At 39.7% G+C, this 21,267-nt stretch overlaps 1 protein-coding gene across 3 annotated transcripts in view; it reads right to left on the bottom strand.

The window, feature by feature from the left end:
• Positions 1 to 8,004: 8,004 nt before the first annotated feature.
• THRB (thyroid hormone receptor beta) overlaps positions 8,005 to 21,267 on the bottom strand; it is a 259,592-nt gene continuing 246,329 nt past the window's right edge. For all 3 annotated transcript variants that reach the window (XM_069958677.1, XM_069958678.1, XM_069958676.1), the window contains 6 exons: positions 19,889 to 19,989; positions 15,680 to 15,827; positions 13,032 to 13,237; positions 12,633 to 12,779; positions 11,848 to 12,106; positions 8,005 to 10,323 (listed from right to left, as the gene is read on the bottom strand). In XM_069958677.1, coding sequence (XP_069814778.1) covers positions 10,082 to 10,323; positions 11,848 to 12,106; positions 12,633 to 12,779; positions 13,032 to 13,237; positions 15,680 to 15,827; positions 19,889 to 19,989 — 1,103 coding nt within the window. In that variant the 3' untranslated portion in view covers positions 8,005 to 10,081. The remainder of the gene's footprint in view (positions 10,324 to 11,847; positions 12,107 to 12,632; positions 12,780 to 13,031; positions 13,238 to 15,679; positions 15,828 to 19,888; positions 19,990 to 21,267) is intronic.

The raw sequence follows: 21,267 nt of genomic DNA, 5'->3' as shown, positions 1-21,267 counted from the left end.
TGTTTAAGGCAAGTGAATATTATAAAGGCATTATAAAACGGAATTATTTGATGATGATCAGAATAAAGTGCCTACCTGACTACATATATAGTGTAAACAAGCGATAACCCTGTTTCCTTAGCTCTACCTCCTATACATCAGCTGGTGCTAGCTACTCACAGTTATGGTCTATATAAAAAAAATTATAATACAAATATGTGTAAAGATTTGATCACATCATTCATATACTTGTGTGTAAACATGACCACAAAGCACTATGCAAATGGTTCTGTATGCGCTCATGCATAGAATACAGAGCTGACCCACATAGGTGTGAATGAGAAATATATGTGAACAGAACTGGATTCTCATATATACCTTATAGTAGAAAACCAACACAATTTCATTTTTTTTTCTTTACGAGGAGCTTATCACAAAAAATGGCTGCCAAATGTAATACTACAGGTTTTAAGTCTCTTCCGGGAGACGTTTGATGTAATAGAAGGTATATGACTTTCAGAATTAAGTTCCACCATTGTTGGTAGCAAATACTTGCCATGATTTGATCTCTAAGCTGCTAGTAATATTATGCAATGAGAGAGACCTGGAGGGAGGGGGAACCTTCAGCCCTCCAGCTGTTGCAAAACTACAATCGCTATCATGCCTGGACAGCCGAAGCTAAAAGCTAAAGCTTTGGCTGTCCAGGCATGGTGGGAATTGTAGTTTTGTAACAGCTGAAAGGCAAAATAAGGAAAGACTTATTAAGCCCAGAAGGGCATGGAGTAGGTGGCAGAGCCTTTTTTTTGCCCTGTTCCTGGCTCGCTTTAAAATAAGTAAAGCCCCTATTCACAGGGCGACGGAGAGGAGCAAAGGAGCGCTGTCAGTGGTCGCTTGCCTTTCGTTCCCCCGTCCCTGCCAGCGCGATTACACGCGTTGGCAGCGAGCGAGTGAGTACAGGGGGAGCTGAGGGGAGTTGCGGGTGGGTGACCATAGCAGATAGCAGCGGTCTGCTGCCGCCGCTCCTGGTACACGGAGCGACGGCAGCAGATTGTTACTATATTAGTTGTCTTTCAACATGTTAAAAAACAAATGACTGCAATGATCAGCCGGCATCGTTCATGTCGGCTGATCGTTGTCTTCTATTACACAAGATGATTATTGGCCATAATGACCGATATCAGCCGAATAAGGCCGATAATTGTTTAGTGTAATAGGGCCTTAAATCATAGCTCTTTGTAATGAGGGAGCCTGTCCCTGCCCGAACCACAGGCAACATAAAGCACCTGGCAGGTTCCCTTAAAGTATTTCCACAGGAAATGGTATTAGTGACACGTGACAAATTGTTATCATATCTGATTTCATTATCTTCCATAGGGCTACCTTGTAATTGCCACGATCCATGATTACCTCAGACCTCACCTTACCGGCCTAGGTTCCACCTATAAATATTGACAGAATAAAGCTGGGGCCACTCTACAACCTTTTTACCACTACTTGATTTTCGTGAGTGACAGCTGTGATCCATATGATTGCATATAACTCTATGCATTGCTTTGCCCTACAGCTGTAGCTCAATAGTTAAAATCAAGTAGTACCCCACAAAGTCGCAGCATGACGTGGCCTAGGGCCTTCCACCTATCTCACATTGGCTATTCCGGAACAATAGAACATTTTTTTTGCCAATCTGGGCAACTCAAAGATATGCCTGTGGGACGTGGTCGTTTATAATGAAGAACTGTTTTATTTTCAGTTTTGCAATACAAATCATTTACATAAATGGCATTCACAAGAAATGACTAGTAAATTCGTTGTTTGACAAAAAAGATCAGGTAATCCATTACTGAAAACTGAATATAAGAAACATTACAAATTCACTTTATTGGTGCCACACTGCAAAACGACCGATCAGACAGGTTCACTGGGTGGCAACAACTATGTAGTGAAAATCGCTGCATACTAGGATAAATGAGCTATGTGGCCTATACTAAGACTGGATCTATGCCATGGAGCTTTGAGGTACTGAGCCTTTGGTGCCCTATGACTCCATCAAATAGCTGCATTATTTTCACAGAATATTTTGTAGCTTTTCAAGCTTTATTGACAACAACCCCACACATTCCATCTCATCGCAGATAAATATAGCATTCATCCATTTACCTTGTCAAAGAAAGAAAGGCATGTATGCTCACATGGAATGAGCTGCCCCTAAATCAGTCTGTTGGCACAGACCTGTTGTGCCCAATGATAATTGACATCAGCTTTTCCAGCTATAAGCTCCAGTACATAAAGTGATTTAACTTTCCTATTTTCTTCCTGTTTCCTTTCAGTCTCCACAAAGACCAAGCTGTAGGGACACATTTATGTCTATGCAGTTAATCTATAGACTTTTGTTTACAGCAGGAGGAATTAAGTAAGCTAAATGAGCCAGAATTATGCCTGAGTTTGAACAAAAAAAAAACTGCTATGAGGCAAGATGACCATCTCACCTCAGATAGCAGTTGCTGAGTTAGGCATGTTCAATGGAGTTGCCATAAAATATACTGTGTATTCCTTGTATCTCTTGTTCTGTTGTACGCATTGACCTCATGACCTACAGATGACAGCTGGACACAGAAGTGAAATGCAAGATAGTGAGGCCTTTTATATAGAGGTATACAATAGAGATGAGCGAACCTGCCGAGGTTCGGGTTCATATGAACCTGAACTCTCGGCTTCTGACTGCCGCTGTCTGCCCGCTCCGTGGAGAGGGTGGATACAGCCGGAGAACCACATGGAAAACTGGAATACAGCCATAGCCTATGGCTATGGCTGTATCCCAGTTTCACTCATCTCTAGTATACAGTACACTTTGCTGCCACTGTTATATGTTGCAGATTTTCTGCAATGTAAACTTTTCTTACTTATTTTCAGTGGGGGAAATGAATCAACATTTCATTTTTTTGCCTCAGGCAGCAGAAAAGCTGATATTGCACTAGACTTATTATGTTTTAGACAATAGTTGAGGGTGTAATGTGACGGTGTACAATTAGACAAAGGTACCTAGCAAGATGTACCAAGATTGTCATACAGTACAGCATAAGTCACTGTTCATATGCTCTGTATTGTTAGAGATGTGGAGACTGAAGGATTGTCAGAAAGATTTAACTCTTTACACGCAGAAATAAATTGTCAATGTCAGAACAACCTCTTCTGAAACGCAACAACACAATAAAATTTTAAAAAGTTGAAAGTGTTGGATTGTGTGTAACTTTAGATGTTTCTTACAGCACATTTACTATAGTACATTTTAGTGAAATCTGTAATGGACAAAAGTCCGAGGTGGACGTCATCCATGACCAAACGAACCTTCTTTATAAAATGTACATCTATAAAACCCTGTACCAATCCTCTCATACATAAGACATTCTTAGTAACAACAGGACACATAAAAAGGATATAATCTAATATAAAAGTTATTTTACAAGTTAAGTGCGACTTTCTAGTTTGGACTGTGACTATAAGTGCCTTTTGTTTGTTGCTTTAGGACTGTACACATAGGGCTCGCCTGCCGCTAATGGCTTGTTTTTGTTATGGAAATATACACTGCATAGTTTGGAGTTGTAGTTAATATATAAATACATATTTATTATGTTAAAGGGATTTTCTAAGACTACAATAAAAGGGTTTGCTTTTATCCCCAAAACAGCACCATCCTTTTTCAGTGGCTGTGTCTGGTACTGCAAGTTAGGTTCATTTAAAGGGGTTACTGAGCACCGGTAAATATTAAGGAGGCCTGTTCATATAGCTGATCAGCAGGGTACCAGGTATCAAATCCCCACCAAACTATTATTCATGACCTATCTAGAGGGTGGCTCCTACATTTTAAAAAGTTGAGTAACCCCTTTAAGTGCACTGAGCTGCAATACTTTTAATTTAATTTGAATTTACATTTTTATTTTTATTTTAGCATTATTGCACTAAAACCCCCAAACAAATTCCTGCCATACAAAAATACCACTTGTAACATTCCAAAATGAATGTTAGGGTGCTTCTAAATGAGATATATATATATATATATACAATTATCCATCTTATAAGTGATCTTTTTAAAGTGCATGATAGCTAGCCATGCTTTTAGGGCCCATGGAAATGGCCATATTATATATTATGTTCTATAGATCTGTAATTAGGGCTGGATTGCCTGCTGTGATCCCATACTGTACCTCTGAGTGCCAACAGCATCATTGTTTGAAGGTTTTTTCATACTGATTCTTACAATCTGTAGGAAAAAGAAACCATAGATTGTCCAATCACATGACCACATTACAATATCCCATAAAAGTATGATTTCTAAGCAGGGGCATAACTAGAAGGGGCTGGGCCCTATAGCAAACCTTTGATTGGGCCCCCCCTTCCGGACTGACCACTAAGCTGCCAAGTGTAGTCATAACTGCATGCACTCGTCAGCAGTGCTTTCAGTTAAAGGGACATTTGCAGATCCGAGGCCTGCTTGGTCACCTGATGCTTCAAATAATGACATCTTAGGGGCCCAGTGTATTGCAGGAGCAGGCCACAGGGCCCCCTATGCGGTGGTCCCTATAGCCGCCGCTATGGCTGCTACAGTGGTAGTTACACCCCTGCTTCTAGGGAAAGGATCGGAGCGAGACAACAGAGGTATTTCCGATAGCTCATTATAGAGCAACCTCCATGTCTCTTCCAACTCACCAGTAATAGTAGGCTATTAAAGTGGCATTCTGTAAACCAATTTTTATTTTTTTATTAAATGAGGGTTCTGCAAAAAAATCACATTTATAAACCACCAGAAAACCCTTTAAAATTTGTTAGCTCAGTCTACATGCAGTCTAATAGTTGGAAAATGCTGGCTACTTCAGAGGTGACACTGGTTCCACTTAACTACTGACCCCTATGGTATGTCTGCCCCCAGATCAAGGGGGGAGAACTGTGCTTCATGAAGGCACCATATAGTGCCACATGGAGAACAAAGGGTCTTCTATACTGGTATGGGGACCATCCATGTACACAGCTTTGCTGTATGTACTGCCCTAAGTCTTTAATAGAAAGAAGATCAGCAGGACTTATCAGTTTTTATATTTTGCTCGACTACTGTTATTATGGTGTCTATATTTAAAACAACCATAAATGACTGTAGAAGGAGACTAGTGAACAACACTAGTGTGCAAAAGTCCTATAATATATTTTAGATGTACTTTTCTATATAACAATACCATAGTCAGCATATGGGAGAAAAAAAATTGTCAATACTATACCAGAGAATTGCTTTCATTGCATTTTATAACATCTTTCTTTTTTGTGGCAAAAAGTTATTAGATATGACTTTGGAATTAACATTGTATAAATAAATCCCCCAAGTATGAAACATAGTGCAGGTCTGGAGGTGGCCATACACCTCCAAAAAATGTCAGCTAAACAATCATTCAGCCGACAGTTATCTCTTATTCCCTCCCCATACACATGAACGTTTGGCACGGCCGAACATTCCTATGTTATCGATGGGGAGGGGTAACCCATAGACTGTTCTGGTGGTAGCTTATCTGAAAAGAAAGGGGTCAGGAAGTGACATTTCCTCACACCTGACCCTTATTTCCACCAACGCCATCTGCTGGTGGAGTCTTGGGAGATCCCCATGCACTTTATACTGGTGGCTGAACTTGACATAAGTGGCGCGTTTGTCAGACATAAGTATAAAATCTTTGGGGACCTTAAGCAAAGGGGCCCACAGAAGGAAAAAGGACTGGAGATCTTTTGTAATACTCTGGTACACGGTTTTCAGGGCAACAATGGTTTTCATTTGAAGATGTTTTAAATTACTGAGGATAACCTCTTGTGCTCAACAATTTGTGTACAGCTCCTTGTAATGTAGAATGGAACTAGTTCCAAATATAAAGCAAGAAACGTATATTCAGAGCAATGGCTTCCCCAGACAGCTTGGGATGGGGATCCTCCTATCTATGTTGACGTTAAAAAAATCATAGTGCACTTAAAGGTACAGCTGCACCATTTGCCCTATGGCTATAGTAGCCTCAATTTCCAGATTTGTAGTTTATTATTCTATAATAACCCTTACTAAAGGGGATTTTAGGATGTTACTGTGAAATGAGGATAGAGAAAGTTGTAGTGAAGTCTGCCAGACAGCTCACCGAAATGGCTAGCTTTGTCAAGCCTAACTTTTGGTACATGTATTGATACTGAACTGCTTTCCGGGATAAAAGTAAGGCTATGTTCACACAACTTTTTTTTAAGTAAAGAATGGACGCTGATTGTAATTGCCTGAGCGTCCGTTCTTTACTGCAGGGGCGCCCGCTGTGTTTTCACATCGTTATTCTAACGCCTGATCTTTAGAACAGGCGTTAGAATAATGTGCCTGTACATTATTTTCGGACGCTGTTCACTGAACAGCGTCCAGAAACATCAGCTGTTCACACAACGCAATGTGCAGCGCGGCCACACATTACATTGGAGTGAATGGCTAATTGATTTGTGGGCACAGCCGCCAGTGCCTGCAAATCACTTGTGAAAAAAGAACGTGCCTGCAGCCGACACGGAGTTATCGGCTGCAGGAACAGGCTGTGCAGCCCGATGGCCGGCCGTTTAACAGGGTCCGTTGCAACAGACGCGGTTAAACGTTGTGTGAACCTAGCCTATATATAAACCATTTTAGTGGTAACACTGTAATACTACTTATTGATATATTTTTATCTCCTAACATTAAACCATTAAATGCTTAACATAAAAAATTATCATTTTTGGTATATGGTTAAAATAGAGCAGATATTGCATATTATTTATAAGTAAACAGCTGGATAGGCCAGGCCTACATGTTAAATAACATATTCTCATATCTAATAAAGATTTATTATAGAGCACTATATTAATTTCTAGCATTTCTCCGCTGCCTTCACTATCACTGCACCCAATGATACATATGTGCCATAGAGGTAGACTGGCAATAAACAACACTCACTAAATACTGATCCCAGTATTGCTGGGGTGTTTCTGGGTTTCACTCCCTCTCCTAGATCAATAGCTTATAGAGCTGCGTAGGCATTGTAATAGTGCACAATATTGGCACCAACATTTTTAGCACCAGAGGAACATGCTTGTCCTGGATCTAATAGCACCAGCAATCACGTCTGATTGCATCTACGCACCCCCACCCCTTTTCTACTAGGCCAGTGATGGCTAACCTTGACACTCCAGCTGTTGCCAAACTACAATTCCCATCATACCTGGGCAGCCAAAGCCATATCTTTGGTTGTGGCATGAATGGAATTGTAGTTTTGCAACAGCTGGAGTGTCAAGGTTAGCCATCACTGTACTAGTGCCTCATTCAGCCTCATCTTTAAGGATATACCAAGAAGTTGGAGGCATTTACTTTTGAGTATAAGGCCTACTTCTTTAATTCTCTAATACAGGATCTTAGTGACTAAATAATTTTTTGCAAATAATCTAAAAAAAAGCAGCCAAATTATATTCCATGTCTGTCCAAGGAGAAGCCATTGCTTTTAATATACTCACCCTGCAGCAATAAAACTACTACTACTCCTCTAAGCCAAAAGTAATAAAACCTTTGTGTATGTTGTACAATAAACTACATGCAAGCGAAGATTTTTTTTTTCCTCATGCTATTAAACTCTTTATAGAATATATCATATAGTATACATGAAGGAGTCTCTATCCAAACCAGAAATATGGCCTAGCACCATCTTAGGGTTTGGCCACTAGAGATAAGTGCAATTTGAGCATGCTTGAGTCTGATTGTTAGGCATTTTAATACCAGTGTTTGATGAAAACCGATGAGAGAATTTTCCGAAATTTCGGGTGTGCACAAACAATTAGCCTTTCAATCCTGCTGCCTGGAGACGGTAGAAGCAGCCCAAGGACTGCCTGGAAAACATGAATACAGTCTATGGCTGTATCTATAGATAGTTTTAAAAGTCATATTTTTGTGCAAGATTGTCTTGCTCAACTTGTTTTTCACTTTCTACTTTTTTTTTTTTTAGAAAGTGGCTCCTCATAACCGCCTTAATTTACTATAATATATACCAGAAACTGGTAATTACTGTAGCAGAAGTCTATACCAGCGCAAAAGTGGCATAGCTTTCACTCCGTGGCACACACACAGCCACATAGGTCAAAAATGTAAGACGTATTAATAGATTTGGTGCGTCGTGAGCTAAAATCTGCAACAAAATCTACATGATTTACCTGCATAAAAGCTGCAGCATTTCCCTCAGCACAAATATTTCTGGTTTGGACTGAGTAGAGTATTATGTACATTGTGATCGGCAGATTTGTATAGTGTAAGTATTGTGGCTGCACAAGTGCCTATGTAATTTAGTAGCAGCACTAGTTTGGATAGTTGGTTTTGCTTTGAGTCTCTGTATCCGATATGTCATGTCTGTCCCACTTGTTTTCAGATTCTCAACAATAGAAGCCAGCAATAAAAGGCGAATACTGATACGTCTATCTAACGGAGGTTTCTTGTCAGTGGAGATAAATGAGTGATGTGTAAAGGCACGTGGCTCTCCTCTCTGGCTTTCAATGACCAGGCTTGGGGTCTTTAGAGTAATATAAAATAGAATTTTAGACACGTACACACAATCTATATTGAAGCATGTCACCTGAAAAGTTTATCATGCAAAATATATGCAAGATATAAGAATATGCAAGATTGAATACAACAAATATACTATGTTATTGGTTTTGGTTTTGCTGTCAGTAGCCGGGAAGCTATTAGCATCCATTTATAGTTTATATGTTTATTTTATAATAGAAAAATATGTCTGGCAAAATATATCATCTGGCATGAACTAGAGCCCTGAACGTGTAATGTGGATAGTCTTGGTTTCTATAGGATACACTGATAGTTGTGAGGGATATGTGGCACTGAAGCAGATCTGACCATGCCCTAAGTAACTGCTTCTCTGCTAGGCACTGTTAGAATATGGGTAATGAAGGAGGTAGTACAATAGAGTATATGGATATATCACAGCTCAGGAGTTCAAATGTCACCTTAGTATGGCCTAGTATTACGACAGTGTGAGGTTACCAATTGCCAAAGTGCCAAGTGATCATCACGTGACTTGTGGGACAAGACCTATTCCAATTCATATCATCATGCAGGAGAAAGGGGATCAGAAAACGGAGAGACATTAATGGAATTCCTAGAGGTTTACTTTTAAATACCTGAGAAGGGAATGTGCAGAATTGAGGAACTAGTTCTGTACAGTCATCCTATAAACACCAACTATATAACACAAGAGTGAGCAATGTAATGTCATACTTTAACATCCAGATCAGCTTAGCTTCTTTCTTTCCATAATAAAAAAAATAAGAGGATATTGATAAAGGGGAGTTATAGAGTAAAAAAATACATTCTTTCAGGATTATCATTTACTTTTCTGACGTATAAAGGTAAAATTATTTCGGGTTTTACCAAGCTAAATTCTCTTTCTACAAACCGTTTCAAAAACTTGCTACTAATTTATCGCCAATCGCGGGCGCAGTGTGTGCCGAATAAGGGGCATTACCACTTGTTTTAAAAAAATAAATTAAAAAAATATCATCTAGTGATCAAAATCAAACATCTGCCTTGTTCTGGGTGGAAATGGTGTATATGCAGCTGTGAATGGTTAAAACAGCCCCACAATGCATAAGTAAGTGATCACCATGGGAGATGCTCAGTAGGTTTTTTAGCCGCAGGCACAACATCTGAGAATACCTTTTCTGTGTAGGATCCGTAGTGCTGGTGAATGCAAGTTAATATATATTTTTCTATTTTTTTTTTTTTGTACATTTTCTTTTTTTCCAATAACCACTTAAGAACTGTAAGGACCGTCAAATGCTCTGAAAAGAAATGTCTTGACAGCCACTTCAGCACAAAAGGGGTTAAACTTCCACGGATAAACTTCACATCAAAAGGACAGAATAACAAAAACACGATAGTCACGAGTACCCGCATTAGAGGAACATTTTCATCCGTGTCTATTCAGAACGGACGAGAACAAAAAAAAAGTGACGGAGGCAATGGAATGGAAGGGGAGACCCCAGTAGTGCAGAGAAACCAGAAGCACAGTCTCTTCTAATCCTCAAACACTTCCAAGAACAGTGGGGGAAACAGTTCAGTGGGGCACTCCACTTTCATGTGCAGGAACCGGCTTGCATGGCAGGCTCCAATCATGCGGAGGTCGGTGACTTTCATCAGCAGTTTTGGCCAAAAGTGTGCAACGTTGTGTTTCCTGTAATTTATGTAGTGTTCAAATGCCAAGAGGAAACCTTCTTGGCACTTTTCTATTCTTTCCACACTGGAGAGACCAGGGCGATCTGCCAATGAGAGAAAAAAGTTTTTAAAATATGATTGAGAATTTTTAACAACATTTCTTACATATATACATAATATTGTCACTTCAAAAATCATTATCACATATCAAAAACAAAACAAACAAATGGCATTTATTCAACTGTTAAGCATTTAGCTATCCATTGAACAATTGAAGGCACTGTTTCAAGATGGACACTTATCATCTGTCCAGAGAAAGAATAAGGGGGAGATTTATCAAACTGGTGTAAAGTAGAATTGTCTTAGTTGCCGCTATCAACCAATCAGGTTCCACCTTTCATTTTTTAAAAGAGTCTGTGAGGAATGAAAAGTGAAATCTGATTGGTTGCTAGGGGCAACTAAGACAATTCTTCTTTACACCAGTTTGATAAATCTCCCCCTTATTCTTTCTCTGGATAGATGATAAGTGTCCATCTTAAAACAGTGCCTTAAATTGTTCAATGGATAGCTAAATGGATTGATAAATTTCCCCCTAAGTGTTCTCTGCGGGTCCCTCCACTGGGCCCCCCACTAATCACGATAATAGAGGTACTGTGTACCCCAATTTGAATTTATTGCCAGTTAAGATTGAGTGCTTCTGCTACACTCAGTCTGTTTGAGATTGACAGCGGTAGCTTGGTGCTTGGCTGTGTCTGATCAACCCATAGAGATGGATTTAGACAACAAAGACAATGGCTGACTGCTGCTCTGGTGATTGGGTCCCACAGTGATCAGATACCTTCATCTATGCTGTGAGTAGATGGTAAGTATCTATTTAGTTAAGTATAGGTTATTACTATGGTATCTAAGAACAAATGGCACACTGAATGTCAAATAAGCATGTGTCCCAGTTATTTTTGACTATTATAGTAGATCATTGTTTAGGTGCCATTTATGACCTAATCCTTTGATTTATTCTATAAAGATTTCCAAACCTTCCGTAACATCCAACAAAACTGTATTTTAATAGGCTAATGTCTAGTTAATCTACTGGTTTAGGGTTCTTTTGTATAAATTGTTTGCTTTTATATTTCCTTACACGAAAGGTCTTCATACACTTTATACTTTTGTCCGCTATCGGTATATGGGGCTCTTACAACTGTCCACCGATAGATAATGTCAGTAATCGTAGGGGCTAAGTGTGATTGAAAATCTGGCTGAGACTTAACCATTTCCATAGAAAACAAAGGAATCCTTGGCTCTGCTGAATGTTCCTGTGTATAGGAAGGACAGGAGAGATATATGACAAATAAATGATTGTTTGGTTATATTCAAGGTGTATGGCCACTTTAACTGAACCATGTGATCCCTCATTGTTCCACTTATTTTACGAATTTTACATTGTTCCACTGATTTATAATGGTGATAGAATAATCACAAAGCAGGCAAAAACCTGAATAATAGGGCTGATTTACTACTGCAAGTTCCCTAGTTTCTGGTGCAGTTCCTTACAAGACCTGTTCACAACATGCAGTACTCATCAACATAAAGTTATACTGACTATAATGGATACATCTACTAGCTCCTACCTGATGACATAAGCAGCACAGCCTGCAACAAGGCGACTTCGGTATCATCAAGATTAAATGAGGACAGCGATACGCCTAAGTCAAAGATGGCATCAGATACCACCCCTAGTCCTCCATTTTTCAGCTGTCCTCTTGTGACTGCCATCTCCCCATTCAGTGTTAATGTCTCACTTTCTGGGTCATATCTCACTGCAGCTCGGAGCGACATGATCTCCATGCAGCAGCCCTTGAGGAGGATGATCTGGTCTTCGCATGGCAGCTGTAAATTGGAGCAATCTATTAGTATAACTCTATTACAATGCATTTCATATTAAAGATAAAGGTTATCCTCCATATACCTGTTACACCATCTACTCAACTTGTAAACCACCCTGTTCACTTCGCTGTATTTTTCCAGACACTATTAGGCATTTTTACACTTTTCTCCACTACATTGTATAGATCATTTTTATCTTATTTATATGGGGCATTTACAGAATCCACTGTGTAGCTGAGACATATGGGAGACGCCAAGAGAATGTGTGACATTTGGTAGATTGCTATATCTACTTCTTCAGTTGTTGTGTGTTTGTACTTGATGATCCTAGAATATAAGAATTTGCTATGTGTATGCTATTACTTTCTTGTAATGTTACTATACATTTCCGCTGAATGTTGACTTCCATCTTGTAGGCTAACTACTTGTTGCCTATCTGGCTCATCGTGTTTTACTGTCCACACTCTGTAATGGTTGTCTACCAAACAAGCCATTCTTGTTTTTATCCCTGTCCTGGCAAAGTACTCACCTCACAAAACATAGGTAATTTTTTGGCAAAATCCACCACTCTTGTAATTGCTGGGGTGATTATTTTTGTAAACTGACTGAAGGCTTCTAAGTCCACTTTTCCACCCTCTGGAGCATTAACTATGGGGGCCTGCCCAATATCTTCTGGCTGGTGTAAAACAGAAAACATTAGAGACATCATTTACTGTACTATAGCACAATGAGGATAAATCAAATACGACTAACAGCTGTAAAATATGGGATAATCAGATGAATGATGAGTATGGTTCCTTTCTTTGGCTTAGACCTACACAGTCCACTAACATGGCTATCAAGCCATGTGCCCTCCTATTTCTGCCAAGGTCACCACCACAGAGGTTCAGTAAACCATTGCTACCTGCCATAATGACTTTTTACTTACCAGAAATTTTCTTTTCTGTTTCCAGTGACTTCCCTGTGCATTGGTGGCTACATGAGCTTCAGTGACAACCTGTATGAGCTCCCACTCTTCTGCTGTTGGTTCAGGCTTCTGTACCATTGATTTCTGCAGTTCATCCTTGCGCCTCTTTTCTCTGTTTTCTTCTATGAGTTTTCTTTTTGCCAAACGCTTGCTGTCATCCAAAACCACTTAAAAAGAATAGACATGCATATCAATAAGGATCCTGAATATATTTTGTCTGTTTGACGCTATATGAATCATCCCAGCTAAAGATGAGGCAGAAAGGTGAGCTGGAACCCAAATGTTTAGTGAACACAAGCTTTACTTTAAGCCGACTACCTGCGTGGCATCAAATGGCTCATCACCTAAAATACAATTAGGTGCAATGGTAATTATAATTCTTATAAAACAACATTGTACTATGCATTTAAACATGATACAATGGGGATGGAGGTATAAAAATAAAATAACAAGGTAGCCTTTATTCGTACTACCTCATAGTTCACATGTATATATTTTGGGTTTAATGGAGACAGTTTAAAGGGGGTGAATGCAATTATATATCACATTTCTCTGGTAGATGCAGAAAATAAAAAGATTGTAAAGGCTCTTGTTTATATATATATGTATATATATATATATATATATATATATATATATATATATATATATATATAGCTGCTACACTTGTTATACTGCCCCCTGGTATCCTGCAGATTTCTTCTCATTATGTCTATTTAATGTTTAATCTAGTGCCCCAGTGTGAAGAAACCACTTCTAAAACCAGTCTTTACTGTCTGACTTTTACACTAGCAAGAATCCCTCCAACACAAGAGGTACAAGAGAATTCAGGTTGAGGAACTGAGCTACTAGACATGTGTGACCATAGACATAGGGCACGTTGGGTGGACATCCTGAGAGTGAATAAAAAGAAAGAAGTAACAATAAACAATAAAATTACACCAATTTAAAAAATTATGTTCCTAAGACTAAACAGCACAAATTAACCCCTTTAATGCCGAGGGAAAAGGAAAAGCAAGTACTGTATTTATATTAATTAATCCTGCAAGCAATTAATCCTAATCCAAGACCGTGGTGTTATAAAACCTTTTTCCGTAGCCAAACACCATAAATAATAATAAGCTGATCACAAAGGTGAAGCAACCAGACTGTTAATGAAAATTAGACATAACTTTGAAATGAAATGAAAGACTACTGCATAGAGATGCAGGCACTCCAGAGCTAGGGTTTGCTCTTTGGAGTTGCCCCACTCTGGCTATTGTGGTCTTGAAAGCATGTCTTTAATGTAATGAAGTTAATCTATAATACTTTTTTGTAGCTCAGAACACTTCTAGAACACATATAAATCAATAATTTAAAAAAAATGTGGTGACACCAGAGATTATTAAGGTATCAGGAAAGTTTTGAGCTCAATAAGTTCTTTTAAGTCTTCTATATTTTGACCAAAACAGACTCACTATGACAATTTGGCTATACAATTTGTGCCAGCACTACCTAGTAACACAACTTTAGGGAATGTTTAATCAGAAAAAGACCAATTGTTAAAATCAAGTATTTATATTAAAGGTTTAAAGGGAGCAGCAGTGTTCACTTTCTGTGATTCCGTATCTTGGAAGTATACCTTCTGTGACATAGAGGGGGTGGGTGTATATCCCGATCATAGCTGCATGATGTTGCTTCTGAGAAGTGGATTGCATAGTCTTTCTTTCTGGATTTCCCAGTGGATCATGAATGGCCTGCAAGTGCCCATGCCTACCTCTTCAAGGAGAAACTTAACCCCTTTTGTCCCATGATGAAAGCCAGCCAGCAACCTACTCTCAAAACAGCTGTACACAAATATGAAGTCTCTATTTGGAGCGATCTACAGCTTAACATACAGTTTTAGTCATGTTTTAAAACTCCAAGCTGGAGTAAGACGCTGACTTTAAAGGGAAGCTACATTGAAAAGTTGGTGTGAGAGTTGCTTTTCCCCCCAATTTTTAGAGACATTACCCCCCCCCCCCCCCTTTGCTTTGTGTATAAGCAGGCCTGCTTCTGCCATGAGGCGGAATGAGCCTTCCGCAGGTTAAAAGCAGCAGGAAAGATACACTAATGTGCAATAGGAAGAATGGCTTTAGTTTAATAATGAACATTTGGAATTAGTGCAATCCTATGAACTCAGCGGGCAGTTCATAGTACAATATTCCAGGAAATCGGGAACAAATGATTAATCTGGGATGTTGGTGTTCTCGCTGGCAGCAAGAGGTCACGGCTGCTAATTCTTTAGTTAACAATGTAGTAGAAAGCCTTATTTTTTGTTTATAAAATAGACCCATTCATGGGTACAGTCCCGCATTAGCTAAAATGCAGATATTGGCTTTTTTTATTTTTTTTCAGTAAAAGCATGAGAACAGAAGAGTCATTGTTTAATTACTTGCTTTTAGTGCTCTGCCATATAAAATTCTAGATAACGCAGCAGCGACCCTGACATATCAGCCTATTTCAAGCCCAAAATATATTGAAAGTGATCCATTTATGTGACGTATATCAAGTTGTTTTGGTAGCAAATTTACTGGACTGCATTCGGCATGAGTATAGTCAAACACAGACATCTCTTATGAGCCACTTACGATCCGTTGCCATGCCAACTGCGATGCACTTTTTGAATCGACATTCTTGGCACTGATTTCTTGTTACTTTGTCTATCACGCATTTTCCTTCATATTTACATGAATAGCTGGGGTGAAGGTTCTTCTGAATAGTTCTTCTAAAAAAGCCCTATAGATTGCAAAATATATTATTATAATACATAAAATATACATATTACATTACAAAAAGTTGTACATTATAGTGACACTGAGATAGAAATCACTTTGATACTCCAAAGATTCCAGATTATAAAGATTTAGGCTATGTTTACACTACGTAAAAGTACAACAACGGCCTTACTTTGTACAGTGTGAAACACTGCCTATTCTTATATGGGATCCCGGCCGGAGCGTATACACATTGTATACTCACCGGTCGGGATCCCATACGATGCCGCAAAGAACTGACCTGTCAATTTTCTGCAGCTGCAATTCAGTGAATTGCGGCCACAGAAAGAACTGTCAGTTCACACAATGAAGCGAGCAGCTCCGGCCGCTTGCTTCATTGTATGCTATGAGAGTTCTGATGCGGGCGCTCGCTGATGCGCCTGCATCAGAACACTGCAGCCGGAAAGATCATCTGGCCAGTACTGCAGTACCGGCCGGGATGATCTTTGCAGAGACTGGCCATTCCATGACCTGGCCGGTCTCTTATTTAGTGTGAACATAGCCTTATAGTGTATACACATCTTTGTGTTTGTATTACGCATCAATAATACATTTTTACATTCATATTATTTGCAAACTGGGCTAATCTACACATATTTATTAGCTTAGGCAATGTCATACTGGTATGTATACAACACTTTTATAGGGAAACCAATGACCCCTACTGACTTGGGGACTAACAAGGTTTTAATAGTTTTAAAGGCAAGAATAGTGCTGCTTGCTGTTATTGCCACCAGAAGTGATGGAATCCGTGATGCGGTTCTGAACTGCAACGCAAACAGATTCACACAATTGCTTTCTTGGAACAATAGACGAGAAAAAAACAAGAAAATCTATTTTTTTGCACCATGACCTAGATCTGCAGCATCATAACCCCATACCGTATAGAGAAATGGGCTAGCACTACCTCTCCTTACCATATAGTGTGGCCAGATGAATGCAGAACTCATCCACCGACATACTGTGGATCCAATAACTGGTGTTCCTCTGTGGTAAGTATTGTAGTACTGTAGCATCAAATAGGATGAACAAGAAAATCCATAGCACTCACCACCTTTCGTCAAATGTTTGGTTTTCATTGCATGGCAGCAATGGGATACAGACGTGAAAGAACAATGGCTGCAGATGTGCTTCCTTGGACCTTGAGGAAGCACAGTCATCCAGAGCGTATTTTGGTCTTTTTTGTCTAAATGTTTCATAAAAGGTGGTGTAGCATGGATTTTCTTGTTCATCCTATTACAATTAAAAAATATATCTTTTTCCAGTTATTAGGCTCTCCCCCCCCTCCCCAACACATCATTTATCCTAAAAAACAGCTCACTTCACTTTTCAAAGCTCTGAGAAATCATTCACATGCTGCCCATACAAGTTTATGGAGAGGAGAAGTGGTAGAGGAGGAGGCAGTGGCTAGATACATCCTGAAGCAGCAAAAGTATAAGATCTTACACCAGGGCTTGATGCACAGCTTAGTGGTGCTCTCCAGACTGCTTACTTTGAGGGTGTGCTGTAAAGTTACAGGTAAGCAGGATTTCTTTTTCTGAGTGTGTGTGTGTAGTATACGGGAGTGATCACAGAGTCTTGTCTCAACCCACTACTCAGGGAGAACTAAATATTAGAGATAGAGTCTGCAGAGGAAAAAGATGTTAGTTACTTGGGAACTATATTATATCTATCAAGTAGTCTCTTTGTCTACCATGCAGTAGGTATTGCCATGAAGACCCCAGATAGGGTTAGGACAGGACTACATTTGCCATTAGGCACTGTAAGCCTAGGGTGGCAATTTGCAGGGGGCGGCACCAAAAAGCAAATGTTTATTTTTTTCAATCTGGTCTCCTACCCTGCCCCCTGATTTGCCAATAACTAATTGACGTGTTCAAATGGGCCTTCAAAAAGCCCAAACCACCCTGGGTTAGGACAGTAAATATGGCCCTGGGTTAGGACATGGCAGCTGCAGCTTCTAAAAACATGTAAACTTCTACTACAGTCACTTGAAACCCCCTGATTCTTTTTTGTGACTAATTGTGCGTGACTCAGGGTGCCCTCACACATCCTTTTTGTTTGGTGTTTTTCAGGCCTCCAAAAAAAGAAAATGACAAGGCCTTTTTTTCATGCATTTGCATTTTTCTCTGGCATTTTTGACTTTATGAGGGAATGACCCTTTTTTGTGGTTCAGGCGTTTTTTGTGTGCTGAACTTTTTTTCCTCTGCCATTACATGATCTAGATGCTGGACCACAAATGGTTACAAAAAAGCCAGAAAAAAGGGGCAGACAACCAGAACATTCCCATTGAAGTTTATGGTAGAAAAAACGCTAGTTTGCAAAAAAAAAAAAAAAAAAAAAAAAAGGCCACAACCACAGCATGCTGCATTTTGGAAAAACTGCCTCAAAAATCCAGAGAGGAGAAAGAGCCTCTAAAAGCCAGAGCTCTAAAAGCTCAAAATGCCATGTGTGTAAGGCATATCATATACTTCCATTGACCTCCAACTAATATCTGGCTGCTGGTGTTTTTGGAAAAAAAGATTTTAAGGTAGTGTGAAGACAGCCTCAGTGGATTCCACTGTCCAACAAAAGCGGACGTCTTTTTCACACATTGACTTGAATACGTCCGCCTCAAAAGGCGTCCGTTATTCAATACAATGTGTGACAAAGACATCCGTTATTCCATAGGCTTCAATGCATTTTAGTCATGTCACTTAAAATGATGCAATAACAGACTTCTTTTTAAACCCAAAAAGCGGACACTTTTTTTTCTTTTTTGGACGTTGTGTGAACATAGCCATACAGGAGGCTTATCCTGCTGCCATTGCCATTGACACTGGATCCATTTTGTCACTGCAATTTTCTTGCAATTTAAAGCATACCTATCATTAAAAAATAACAACTTTTGATATGTCACAGAAATTTCATAAACTTTGATCGGTTGGGGTCTAAAGCCCCTATTACCCAGGGCGATGCAGAGAAACAAAAAAGCGCTGTCAGCGCTCGCTTGCTCCGCATTCCCCGCTCACTGCCGGCATTATTATACACGTCGGCAGCGAGCAGGTAAGAGCTAGCTGCCGGGAACTGCGGGGAAGAGTCCGGGCAGCCCATAGAAGATAGAAGCCACTCCTATTCCACGGAGCAACGTCAGCAGATTGTTGCTATCCTAAGGCCCTATTACACAGAACGATTATTGGCCGATAATGTGTACTAGAAGTGAACGATAAGCCCACATGAACGATGTCGGCTGATTGTTGCTGCCATTTGCTTTTTAACATGTTGAAAGACAAATGATTGTGATAGTCTACAGGCTGCCCGGACAATCTAACGGGGGCAGCGAGCGGGGAACTGACAGTGCTCGTTTGCTCCTCTATGTCGCCCCATGTAATAGGGGCTTCAGTCGTTTTTCTTTCAATGTGTTGAAAGACAACAATAGACAACTATTAGCCAACACATTGTTCATGTCAGCTGATCGTTGTCTATTATCGGCTGTAACGGCTAATATTGGCCAAATACGACCGATAATTGTTTAGTGTAATAGGGCCTTAAAGTGACACTGTCACCCCCTTTGTGCATTCTGACATCTCAACACTGGTGTAAAGGGTAAATTTAGCGGTTTTCATACCTTATTTTATATCATATGTCATGGTGCTTGTTCAAGAAAAAAGTAAACTGCAGATTATGTTAAGTGGCCGGGGCCTCGCAGCATTAGCACCACTTAGCCCCGCCCACAACGCCACCGTTGGCCCCGCCCCCTCACCAGCACTTGAAACAGGCTGTCCTAAAGGTCTAGGCCCCACCCCCTCTAGGTCGGACCACCAATGGCCGGGAAGGGGGCGGGGCCAACAGTGATGTTGTGGGCGGGGCTAAGTGGCGCTAAGAGGCTAAGAGTGCTCGGCAGTCTCCCTGTTTTTTCTACTGGTCAGGACATATCAAAAGTTTTTATTAGTGACAGGTACTCTTTAGTAGTGGCAGACCTCCATTTCCTAGAGTAACAAGTAATATATATGATTTGCCTGTGAGCATTTACATGCCTTTACTCACCTTGCAGCCTTCACAGGTAATGCATCTATAATGATACCCTGTAGCCTTGTCTCCACACACCACACAAAGTTCATCTTTATCCAAGTAGCTGGGTATGTACCCTATAGGGAAAAAAAAACATTTTATCATCATTTCAGCTAAAATTCACACTGTTTGGCAAAACATAACTAGAGTTGAAGTCTGGTGTTGCAGTCTAGCTATCTATAAGCATCACTGCAATTGTCTTATTAAAAATAGAATATAAAGAATTCAACATTTTAGAAGAAATGCACAGTATATAGCCACTATGGTTAGGGTGTAACCCTAAGAACCTAAGAAGTGTATGCAACAGCCGCACACTGTTGTAAATAATCCTGGCAACACCATGCGACTATAGGGGAACAAAGGGGGGCGTAGTTCCCTAAGGCCATTGCAGGGGTACTATCAGCAGGTTAGAAGTATCTAACCTGCTGATAGCCCCCTATAGCGCCAGGATGCTGAGGAGGAAAGTATGTGTCTTACTTTCCTCCTTGGCACCAGTCCTGCGCTGTTAGTTGGGCTAAACTCCGCTCCAGAGCACCCGGCCCCGGCCCCTCTAATCAATAGACCGGGCGGGCCGGATGAGGATGTCAGGGGCGGAGTGTACACTGACTAACAGCACCGCACTGGTGCCGTGCAGACAACGTCTGTTATTAAATACACTGTGTGCATTGGACGTCCATCATTCCATTGACTTCAATACATTCCACTGAAGTCAATTAAGCATAGTGTGAGCATAGGTTTCAGACTTTACAAGCAGAGTGCCAATCCAACATATCTCACTGATCTGTTATAAGCAGTCGATTGATTTCTTATAATAGGCCACTAGGGGAACTTAGAAATTGTAAAAATTCTTTAAAAATCCTTTATAATTCCCCTATTTAAAATTTAAATCACCCCCCTTTTCCAATTTTGCAAATAAAAAAAATAAACAAAAAAAGAAAACATATTAGGTATGTTCCATAGGTGGAAAATGTAAAAAGGTTTTATAGTAAAACAAAACAAAGTACTCCAGTTTATTATCGCTGCATTTGTACTGATATGATAACATTTTTTACTTTAAATTTAGTATGTCAGTTTTACCATGTAGGGTCCCACAAATTTACATAATTCCATTTTTCTTAAATTTTGCCCTATAATTTTTTTTTGGGAGGGGGGGGGGGCTTTGCCATAAATTATATGATAAAATAAAGGGTACAAATAAAAAGTATAAAGTCCTCTACAGATTTGTAAATGAAAAAATAAAAACGTTATGGGTTATAAAAGGTGAGAAGGTAGGCAAAATGTATGAACACATCCTTCGTGTTGATTTAGTAAACTTTCTGAAATTAAAGGCCATTTTACATTGAAAATTAATGAAA

The sequence above is a fragment of the Dendropsophus ebraccatus genome, chromosome 2, assembly GCF_027789765.1.
Source record: "Dendropsophus ebraccatus isolate aDenEbr1 chromosome 2, aDenEbr1.pat, whole genome shotgun sequence".
NCBI lineage: Eukaryota > Metazoa > Chordata > Amphibia > Anura > Hylidae > Dendropsophus > Dendropsophus ebraccatus.
Note: the sequence above shows the minus strand (reverse complement) of the source record. Positions and strands in the feature narration are given on the sequence as shown.